The sequence below is a fragment of the Cynoglossus semilaevis genome, chromosome 10 (genome assembly GCF_000523025.1).
Source record: "Cynoglossus semilaevis isolate Cse_v1.0 chromosome 10, Cse_v1.0, whole genome shotgun sequence".
Taxonomy (NCBI): domain Eukaryota; kingdom Metazoa; phylum Chordata; class Actinopteri; order Pleuronectiformes; family Cynoglossidae; genus Cynoglossus; species Cynoglossus semilaevis.
The window spans coordinates 8,183,553-8,194,410 of record NC_024316.1 but is presented as its reverse complement, the minus strand read 5'-3'; the positions used below and the strand labels follow the sequence as shown (position 1 = coordinate 8,194,410).

The following is a 10,858-nucleotide window of genomic DNA, read 5'->3' as shown; positions in this document are numbered from 1 at the left end:
CATGTTGGATTATATTTTTTATCTTCAGCCAAAACAATTGGAAACGTATGATTTTTGCATCAGTGTCAGTTCAACTGTGTGTACAGGAGAATATGTTTGTCTTTTCTGACAAGTGTGCATAAGTTTTTATGTACCCATTAATAAATTAATAAATTCTTTATATGAATGTGAGTCTGTCCTTACACCGTGCACTGCCACCAAAGCCATATATGGTCATTGAGGGTTGTGACATTTATACTGGAAGGGATCATTAGAGTAGATCCAGAAATGTCTTCATAGATTAATTCAATCTGACGTACATTAAATAACATCGTCCACCAGGGGTCAGGGCTGAGGTGTATGGGTAATACCAAAGTAAATCCGTTGGTTATAAATGAGCTAACGTGTTCCTCGTTTTCATGCCAACTCGAAAATGAGGAACAGACCTTCTAATGAAAGGTCAGCGGTGTCATTTGCAGGTCCAGGAAAAATATTTCGGATTCCATGTTAAGACAGTGGTGTTGCATTCAGATGTGGAAATAATGGTGTGAATGGATTCAGGTAGTTATTAGAGTAGAGCGTCAGCTTGGATTTCATCTAAGATAGAACAGACCAAGACCATTATTTAAACTATATGTCAGATCAAAGTGATTGGCATGAGTTTATATCATCAGCCAAAAAGAAAAAAAAACCAAGTCCAATGTTGGAAAAAGTATTTTCAGGACAGATGTGGTGCAGGTCCACAGGGTAATTTCATTCCCCACACTTAAGTTGCTGTCAAATAAAAATAGATTGTTGGGAGAAGACGTGAGTCATGCAGGAAGTGTGACCAATTCCTTCATTAACTACTGATTGTCAAAGTGTATTTGACACATCCAGAACGTCACTGTGGGTTTGCACAGTCGTGCTGTCGACAGCAGTTAGACGGCAGGTTATAGAGTCTGCCTCTGGAAACTATGGTAGTTAGGGAGGCACTGGTGGAGTGGACGCTAATGGTCCGATCACAGTGATAAGGACAGCTGCGGGAATTTCCACTGTGAACTTTAAACATAAAAGTGGAACAACAACTTAGTGATTAGACGTAAACAATTGGAGATTCCATAAAAGTGGGAAGAATCCCTAGTATTAAAATGTTACTAACATATCATTTAAATCATATAATATCATATCTATTAGCAATAGAAATCATCTTCTGTGTTACTGCAGTCTAAGTCAGTATTTGACACTGTTCTGAATGTCATCATAAAATAATGTTTCAACACTGTGTTATGTTATTATTTTTTGCATTTCTTTTCACAACAAAATACAACAAAAATAATTCGGAATGTTTTTCCTTCTTTTCAAATACCCAATCTTTGCGGTTTTTTTAATTTTTATTCATATATTTATTTTTTGTGGAGGTGGGGTGAGTGTTGGGGTGTTTGTTTTTTTCCTTCACTACATCGATTTCTATGAGAGTGATTTTTACGTTCTTAAAACTCAACAAGTTTCTGCTGCCATCGTGTGGCTAAAAGGGTACAGTATACTGACGTCACGAAGAAGCAGTGAATTGTGCTCCACCCCTAGACTGTGATACTTCATGTCCAGGTTTTTAACAACTGTATGAGTATAATGAACAACACTCAATTTCTATATTTATTCTATTCTACTGTATTTTACTACATCATATCATATAACATAATACAACATAAGAACAATATTACATTAAAATCAAAATGTAATAAAGAATACTGATGATTCTCTTTAGGGGAGTGTAAAAGGTGTGCTACTATAAAGTGGTTGTTTGTCTGAAACTTAACAACAGTCCTTTTTAATTAATGGTTATTGTTAATTATTGTTAATTGAAACTGTCGTTGACCATTGGTAGATCCTGACTTAGTCAATGTTCTGCCAGTTCTCAGGTCTTCTTCTTTGCACACACAGATTTACATTGTTTACATCTGCAGACCATCTGGTGATGTCATATCCTGTTAAGGTGGAAACTAAAGTCCAAATGACTCTCACTGCAGTAAAGGCGGCCTGACTGTAGTCTGGGAAATTTCTGAGCTTGTGAGACTGACTGAATAATTCTCAGCAAGGTAATATATATATTGTTTGTTTGTTTTTTTCAAATTAATTTATTTCATTTTTTAAGTTTGAAAATGAAAACCTAAACTAAAACTACTGCCTACAATTAAGCTACATAATCAAACAGAGGTCTATTTTAATAATAATTTAAGATCGTAATTGGTAAGATTGTTATTTCATCATTTCAGGAATATTTTGGAGATGGCTGTTTTTCGTATGTTTCAATTTAAATGTTATTTAAATGTTGCACACATTGCATGAAGACTAATGCTGTGTGTAGGTCAACATGTGAAAAGGCAGCGACAGGTGGAGCATGGTGATTAAAAGCCATATGTCTCCAGGTCAAGCTCGTCTACAAACAGCTGTGATTGGCTGGAACAGAACACTGACTAATACCCTGTCACCGACTGTTGTTGTTACATTGGCACTCTGGCTTCATTTGGAAGTTTGACTCTAATATTAATAAAAGAAAAGGTTTAGATGATAGAAATATTCACCTGTTGAGCATCTATGATTATTGTAGTAGATATGTATTAATAAAGTTCTATCTATCTATGTTAAACTGATCATTTTTTAAACGACTGTACAAGATCATACAAAGTGCTTTGTTTCATGGCAGATCATGGAAGTCAGAGAGTCACCCGAGGGGTAAGTTAGGACTGAATAACTGACAAACACTGACCACACTGAGGTCTGGAGACATGTCAGGATGACGACTGTACTTACAAGCGTTCCACATATATATCTTCAGGTGTTCCCTGTCTTCTGATCTGGGAATAACAGGAGAGATTTCCTGGAAAGCGAGCAGCATATATGAAGGTACAGAGATATTCAATGTTCTAGTTGACTTCTAGTTTTTCACACAAACAGAAAAAAGAACTGTCATTCAGTTGAAATACATTGAGTACACAGTGTTGTCTTTGTGATACTGTGTGGACAGGTGAAGGGTCACACTCAGCCAAGGAGTGGTTCAGTGTTGTTTCTGAGCTGACACAGAGGATAAATCAAGGTACACCAATCCTTTTCCATTTTCCTTTTCCCCTCAATGTGACATGTACTGGTATCAGATAAGGACAATGTTGGCATAAAGGCGTCACGTACTGTAAATGTACATTAAAATTAGTTTATTATACACATTAGTAGCAGTATCACTTTAAAAATAAACCTCTGTTTCTATGTCATCATGGTTTTGACTAGTGATTGATGGTTTCTATGTTGTAGAGAAGACATTAACTTCAGACCATGGACTGAAGACCAGTAGCGTGGTCAGTGGACACATACCTTCGCAGGAATCTACTGAGGATGAGGCGCCCTCTACAGTCAGTCTTCAAGAAGAGTCAGAAAGCACAGCACCGGTCTTCTTCCCAGAATCTGCAGCCACAGAAGCAGAAGTGGTTTACGATGATGTTCCCACTGAAATGATACAGAAGACGGAGAACTGTGAGTCTGGGCTGAGCGGCTGACAGCTCCACGCTGCTGATCACTGATAATCCTCAGATGAGACAGTTATGACATTCAGGGACACAAACACAAAAAGGACTTGATATTTCTGAAATGTCAGAGATTGTCAACACGTCAAGCTAAACCTCTTTTTTTACCATGTGATTTCCTGCAGAAACAGCATCACGACGTACCTTCCTACAAAATCTAGGTATTTCCCAGATGACAAATATGACAAATATGAAACTGAATCAGGTGTTTCCTGTGTCTGTTGACTTCTCCGTGCAGATGTGGATGATGTCTACGAGGACATCCAGAGACCTGGAGTCCACGTCTCTCACAGCTGGAACTCCAGTGACTTTGACAGTAATGAAGAGACTTTCGACAGTGAGTCGGACCAACGACCTCGTAGCAGCAGAATCAAGGTTGGTTCATTTTATTTTTTTATATATCAATAATGACATGAACATTGTGTATAATTATTGTCAGGAGTCATTCCAAGTCCAAATGACTACACACATGCTGTTCTACTGAGTGATTTTTATATTGGGTCCTGAAGTCTGAGTTTTTGTGAATCCACAGACTTCAAATGATTTAGTTTGGTTTGTTAGCAGCTTTATGATCAACACATTTGGCAGAAAAAATATTTTTTATCTATTATTTATTTTTATCATTACTGCGTCTGAAACACTCTCAAGTTTCCTGGTCTCTCTAAAAGTTAGATAAGTAAGATATTATGGTACTGCAGTTGTAATGTGCAAAATAAATGTAACAATTACATTCATTAACATGGAAATAACTACTCTGCCAGTAGGTTTTCCTTTAATGTATTATTATTATCTGCACATCTTATAGACAACAGTATAAATTGCACCTTTAGATTTCACCAAATCCTCATCTCTATTCTGTTATTTGTTTGAATAATGAAACAGGAACCAATGAACCAATGAAAATGCATGGTGTAAACTGTTTCCATTTCACTTGGATATTTTACAGAATTTCCACTTGGTTGTATTTCGCCCACACCGTTTCTGTAGATACACTGTAAAAAGGAAGCACAAAACAAAAGTGAGATATGCAAACTAGGAGGAGAAAACAGAACAATCAGGGCTAGGCCTGGCTGTTTTTCCCTTCCTGCTGCCTGCTCAGTGTGATCAGTGTGATCACTCTCACCTGTGTCTCTGTCGTTAGTCTCACTGGTGTCACCTGGTTCACTGGGTATGTATACACCTCTCTCCCTCACTCTGTCTTGGTGGGATCTGTTGGTGAAGAGGGCACTGGTAGCGTGTGAACTCATGCTTGATGAGTTTGGTTTTAGATTTTTGATAAAGTCCAAGTTTTTGGAGGAGAGTGTGCCTGAAGACTAGGCTTTACCTCTGAGAGATGTTCTTGTTGCTCTTAGTAAACCTGCTGCACCTGAAGGGACTCTCCCTTGTGCTCCACTTGGTTCCTGCCTGCTTCCTGCCATGCCCACACGTAACAATCAGACTCTTAAATAAAAACAAAAAAGACATTTGGCAAAAGACTGTCAATACCATTCAGACCAAAGGAAGAAGAAAAGAAAGCCATTTCCTTTTGTTCCAATCTCAAGTCTTTAACTTCAGTTGGCATAAAACCTGCAACTGGTTGAGGGGGAAAAAAACACTCAGTTTTTTAAACCACATACCAAGTAAATGAAACCTGATTTGATGAAAAGAAGAAGTGTAAATTCTCTGCTTGTCCTTCGCCGTGTCAGCACTTCTGTCTTTTGCTGCATTGTGTTTGTCTTGTACGACTTCCTCACCACTTCATACAACACTGTAGATGAAGTAAGGACGTCAGGGAGTCACTCATGACCAACGGAGCCTGGAAAATTGTGTGTGTACGATGCTGTTTTGGTTTGGTTTTTTGAGTGACCGATTATCAATATGAGGTAGGTGATTCTCCTTTTGAGCCTGCATTCAGACACTGAGAGACCCCACGTATTTAATTGGCCTGTTGATTCTGCTGTAGTTTATCATGTCCCTGGTGCCAGGCCTGTTCTGCAGAGGGTCTTGGCACTGAGTTCCGTTTCAACGATTACTGTTTTTATGTGATGTTCTATGATCTGATCTTCCTTTGTGGAAGAATTCGACTGAGTGTTTTGATCTTTCAGCTGCCTGTGGATGTGCTGCAGTTGAATCGGTCGGGGCATTTAAGGACACCACATGTGGTCCGTATCAGACGGCGCTGTGACAACAAGGTCAGTTTCTATCTATCTTTTTTTAATGCTTCCTTTTCCCAGTTCGACATATGAGCCCACCGAAGGTTTTGGACTTGTCTTCAAAGGTGCATCAGATAATGAAAGCTGCAAGAATCAGTACAAGGGATGGTTTAGAGAAGACAAAGTTGGCCATGATTCGCAGTGTGTCGTCACTACAGAGGAAAGACTCGGGTAGGTGACAGTGGAAATGAATGTTATTGAGTTTGTTTGACCCGTCTTAGTAAATGAAGCTGTTGAGTTTTGTGTTGTCGTAGGTGAAGGAAAGGATGATTCAGGTTACATCGACGTATCGCTGTGTGAGATCAAACACCCTCCGGCGAAACTTTGCCCAATGCCAGAGGGTCTCAGCAGTCAGCAGGTGTGTGTCCCTGTGTGTGTTAGGCTCAATTCATGACCTGTGTAAAACTGTCACGTCAGCATCTTTACTGTATTGGACTACAGCAGTCACAGCAGCATTCATTAGACCAGAAACATGAACTCATCCAAATATTTCCCTCTCCGTCTCCTCCAGGTTCTCAGACGTCTCATCCTCAGCTCCATTATACAAAGTGAGCGGAACTACCTTGACTCTCTGAAGAGGATTCTACAGGTCAGTCACAGTTCTCCTTTCTACCAAAAAAAACAACAAACTGAAATGTATCTGTAAAATAAACTAATAACTGAAATATATATATATTTTTCCAAGGAGTATCAGAAGCCATTACTGGAGTCAAAGAACTGCATCCTGAACACCAAAAAAGTGCAGCAGATCTTCTACAGGGTGCAGGAGATCCATCAGTGTCACTCCATGTTCCAGATTGCTCTGGCTTCTCGCATGGCTGAGTGGGATCATTGTGAAAAGATCGGAGACCTGTTCGTGGCTTCGGTCAGTTTTGATATTTATTTGATGGATTTCTTCCCTAATTCGTCTATAATACACTAAAAAAGATTCATCTGGAGTAGAATATTCAGAGAAGTAACTCAGTGTGACACTGCTAATCCTCTCCACAGTTTTCTAAGTCCATGGTGCTAAATGTCTACAGCGACTATATCAACAACTTCACTAACTCCATGGCACTGATTAAGAAAGCCTGCATGACTAAACCTGCCTTCCTGGAATTTCTCAAGGTACACACGTGTAATATTGTTGTACTGTACAGTAGAGTCTGGTGTTTTACTTATGAGGAAGTGGACCACAACAAAACACAACAGTGGTCTCTTAATGACTGAATCTTGAATCCTGGTTACCGTATAGACACAGACACATTTCTACTCAAAATAATCCATCTGTTAAAATAGACTAGTTACCTATAAACAAAGCCTGTTGTCTACTTTGATGTGGTGTTACAGAAGACACAGGCGTCCAGTCCAGACAGAGTCACCCTGTACGGCCTCATGGTCAAACCCATCCAACGATTCCCTCAGTTCATTCTCCTCCTGCAGGTAAGTCTGCAGGTTCAGTGTCAAACTCAATTTTACCTATTCAGTATATGTCAGTGGGCCGCATAAAATGACGTGATGGGCTGGATTTGCCCTGCAGGCCTTTGGTTTGAAATGAGGTCTAAAGCATGGATTCAGTTAATCAAAATAATCATGTACTCTGTCACCTCAGGACATGCTGAAGAACACTCCAGATTCCCATGCTGACCGTTTGCCCCTGCAGCTGGCTCTCTCTGAGCTGGAGACTCTGGCTGAGAAGCTCAATGAGCAGAAACGTGTGGCAGATCAGGAGGCGGAGCTGCAGCAGCTGGCTCACAGTGTGGCAGGAGGCAAATTTCACAAAGTCATTACACAAGTCAGTGTGTTAGTCGGCATAAAGTTATATGACAGTGTTATGGTTTGGGGTTTCTTTTCTGTCATTAAATACAAACAGCAGAGCCACTCCTGTGTACTGTATTTACAGATGCTGAACTCAGAGAGCAGACAGTTGGTCCACTCTGAGGTTCTGACTGAAACTGTTTACGGTGATAAAGGACAAGTTCTCAAGTCCAAGGAGCGAAAGGTTTTTCTCCTCAACGACAGCCTGATCTGCACCAACATCGTCCGCAAGTGAGTAGCTCTACACTGAACCCCTGTAAATGAGCTGAACATTAGCTTAGCTTTTAGCAGCAAAGGGAAAGCCATACAAAGATAACCTGTATGTTTGCTGTATTAAAATAGAATAAATTATTAGTTTTACCTTTTGAGTTACTTGAAATACAGTATATTGTCAAATAAACTTAAATATTTACAGTCTCTTATTTAAAGTTAATTTTAACATGACACAATTAGTGTTTTGTCATTAACCACCGGTTTATGGGAAACAATCTAAATTCCAATAAGTGAAGTGTTACTCACAGACAAAAATCCTGCCTCATGATGTCCAGCAGGGGTCCTCCTGACATCAGCAGTCCAATCCCTGTTGGACCCAGATACACAGTGAAGTGGTGTGTCCCACTGTTGGAGACAAAGGTAGTGGAGGTGGGACAGGACAGTCTTCATGACAGAGACACTGAAGTGAGACACTACAGCGCCACCTGCAGCACCAGTGGTAGGTTACACATGTGAACTCTCTCTTTCTAATAATAATTCTGTTTACTGGGAGTGACAGACAGACAGATTGATTTATATTGTGTTTTTGCTCTTGTAAATGTCACAAAAAAGAATCATAATAATCCAGTTCTTGTTTTTGTCCCTTAAAATATCAGTGGTTTTTCAGAACATTATCTATGTTGTGTTTTAGAAAACACGTTTCTGGGTTCTCCCAAACTGTACCAGGAACTGGAGGAGCTGCAGCATGACCTGGACGTGGTGGAGAGGGTCTGTCTGATGGTGGGCACGCTAAATGGTACCTACCAGGTATAAACACTGAACAAGGACCTGTCGATCTGTGTGTGTGTTAGAGAGAGTGAAAACTGCTGTAAGTTGCTCAGTGAAAAGGCCAATGAAGTCCTGATTACCTGGAGGGTTGTTATTGCCCAGCTGATGATTAAGACCTCCGCCAACCTCATGTCCTTCTGTCCCTCCTGTAGAACCTGAACACCACCGTGTCTCAGGACTGGTGTCTGGCTCTGCAGAGGCTCATCCGTCTGAAGGAGGAGGAGATCCAGAACGCCAACAAGTCCCGTCTGCGTCTGTCTATACCTGGGAAACCTGACAGGTGAGTGGCTGGAGTTTGATGGAAGACCCCTCTGTACAGCATTAGACATAATGGCCATACCTTTTCCTTCAGGTCTGGTCATCCAGTCAGCATCAAGGTGGTCTTCAACACTACTAGTTCTCTCAGTAAGATCGTCTGGGTCAACAGGCTCCACCTGGCCAAGATAGCTCAGAGTAAGTCCAAACGCCCCGTCTCTTTTTCCCAGTTCTTAATTCCCACATCCACTTATTTGCACTCCACTGACTGTTATCATTGGGCTGGAATGGTTGTGACTTGAGTTTGGTTGTTTGGGTTTTTTTTCTTTTCTTATATCCGTGTTTATGTACTTTTACAAGTTTTTATTGTTTTCCACTTCTTTTACTGCCAACTACAAAAACCAATTTCCCCTCGAGGGACAATAAAACCCCTGAACTGAGCTGAACTGAAGGGAACGAGAGAGACGGTCAAACATTACACAAGGCTATAAAAGTGCTGAATGAATGTGTGAATGTAAAAGTTTACTGTTTAATGCTCTGTGAGGTCACTTATCCTAAAAAAAGTGCAGTGTGTTAGGAATGACTAGTTAAGGAGGTTACCAGGCCTGTTAGGTCCTAATTATACACTGCAAGGTGCACGCACGCACACACACACACACACACACCCACACCCACACACAGACTAATGTGTCCATGTGGGTGTAGGACCAGAAAACAAACCATGCTGGAAAAGTGCTGAAGAAAATGAGAAGAAGAAAGTTCCGTTTGGTTTTCCTCTGATGACCTGCAGACTGGCTGGCTTCTCCTCCCGGACCTACAGGAGAAAGGTGAGCGCTTGTAGGCATAAAACATGTCAAACAGTTACAGTTCCTACGTGTTTTAGTTAATATAACCCTTACTGTTTCAATAAAAAATTAGCATTACTTTGCTTTGGTGGGTTTTTGTCTGCAGACTAACTAACACGGTTTCCTGTTCCTGTGTAGTTGAATGCAGCTCTTCACAGTCCGTCCCGGTCCAGTTTGCTTGGTTTCTGTACTGTTACTACAACCTTACCACAAGGTTACCTATGGGTGAGACGCAAACTAAATCAAGACAGTCATATTTTCTTACCCAGTTTACTGTGCAGGTCTTTTTGTTTCTGCGTCGTGACGTATTGTTGTTCTCTGTGTTCAGGTGGCTGGTGGAGGAGCCACCTACAGCCAACTGGAGATCTTCTCCTTAAACAGAGTCAACCCACGATTGGTTAAGACCATTACACTTAAGAGCCCAGTCTTGTGTATGGAATATGTGAAGGAGCCATATCCCTTCACAGAGGAAGAGCCTGAGAAGAACCACGGTCTGACCAAGAATGGAAACATCATCTGTGCTGGTCTGCAGGACGGCAGGTCAGACGTTGTTCTAGAGCAGACGTGGGCGTGCCACAATTGTCCTGAAATTAAACAGGGGGACGGGGTCAGCAGCAGATAAATGTGTGAATAAGATAAATGATATGTAAAAATCATGCATAAGGTGCTAAAATGCTTACACCATCTACTGGGGAAATGTGGGTATTGCAGGAAAAAGGCAGAAGTAAAATGATAATATAAATGTATTATATAATTTGGAAAAGTTTGGCGGCCCAGATTAAAAAGCTGAACGGGCCGCTTCCAGCCCCCGGGGCCTTAGTTTGCCCATGCCTGTTCTGGAGTCTACATAACTCAGTAACATGGTCAAGGTTGCATTCTTCTTTTAGCTGCTTTTTATTTCATCCTTATTTATTGTCTTCAGAGTGCCACAGTGGATTTTAATTCTAAACAAATATCTTCACTAAATGTAATATCTCAAGGCCTCCAACCAGGTTAACTGAGGATAAACAAGACAGTCTGAAAAACATGGGTCTGTAGAACGGCAGCATTAAAAAAAAAAGACTAACCCTTTTAACAGCATCCAACCCACTCCAAGTTCAATCAATACTCATCAAAACACGCTTTGTATGTTTATGTTTCTGTGTCTGACATGACCGTCTCTGATTGGATGAGTCATGTATGAGGGTGCACA

The 10,858-nt window shown here is 40.6% G+C and overlaps 1 protein-coding gene and 1 long non-coding RNA gene across 4 annotated transcripts in view; one reads left to right on the top strand and one right to left on the bottom strand.

Moving 5' to 3' along the window:
* The first annotated feature begins 1,747 nt into the window (after window positions 1-1,747).
* LOC103384831 (rho guanine nucleotide exchange factor 10-like protein) overlaps window positions 1,748-10,858 on the top strand; it is an 11,493-nt gene continuing 2,382 nt past the window's right edge. Inside the window, exons 1-21 of one of the 3 annotated variants that reach the window (XM_025059093.1) lie at window positions 1,748-2,057; window positions 2,666-2,694; window positions 2,798-2,865; window positions 2,987-3,055; window positions 3,268-3,486; window positions 3,775-3,911; window positions 5,621-5,707; window positions 5,794-5,899; window positions 5,983-6,086; window positions 6,240-6,317; window positions 6,414-6,593; window positions 6,719-6,835; window positions 7,058-7,150; window positions 7,320-7,756; window positions 8,074-8,237; window positions 8,430-8,545; window positions 8,719-8,846; window positions 8,919-9,019; window positions 9,527-9,648; window positions 9,805-9,891; window positions 9,995-10,206. In XM_025059093.1, the coding sequence (XP_024914861.1) occupies window positions 2,669-2,694; window positions 2,798-2,865; window positions 2,987-3,055; window positions 3,268-3,486; window positions 3,775-3,911; window positions 5,621-5,707; window positions 5,794-5,899; window positions 5,983-6,086; window positions 6,240-6,317; window positions 6,414-6,593; window positions 6,719-6,835; window positions 7,058-7,150; window positions 7,320-7,756; window positions 8,074-8,237; window positions 8,430-8,545; window positions 8,719-8,846; window positions 8,919-9,019; window positions 9,527-9,648; window positions 9,805-9,891; window positions 9,995-10,206 (2,651 nt within the window). In that variant the 5' untranslated portion in view covers window positions 1,748-2,057; window positions 2,666-2,668. Of the gene's footprint in view, window positions 2,058-2,665; window positions 2,695-2,797; window positions 2,866-2,986; window positions 3,056-3,267; window positions 3,487-3,774; window positions 3,912-4,525; window positions 4,705-4,974; window positions 5,399-5,620; window positions 5,708-5,793; window positions 5,900-5,982; window positions 6,087-6,239; window positions 6,318-6,413; window positions 6,594-6,718; window positions 6,836-7,057; window positions 7,151-7,319; window positions 7,757-8,073; window positions 8,238-8,429; window positions 8,546-8,718; window positions 8,847-8,918; window positions 9,020-9,526; window positions 9,649-9,804; window positions 9,892-9,994; window positions 10,207-10,858 lie in introns of those variants that run through there. The other 2 variants (XM_025059095.1, XM_025059094.1) reach the window with 2 other exon arrangements.
* LOC112487573 (uncharacterized) lies at window positions 4,390-9,043 on the bottom strand. Its single transcript, XR_003050778.1, has 6 exons — window positions 8,907-9,043; window positions 8,647-8,830; window positions 8,045-8,143; window positions 7,315-7,454; window positions 4,660-4,976; window positions 4,390-4,528 (listed from the first exon to the last, which is right to left on the bottom strand). It is a non-coding gene; the product is annotated as an uncharacterized LOC112487573 (long non-coding RNA).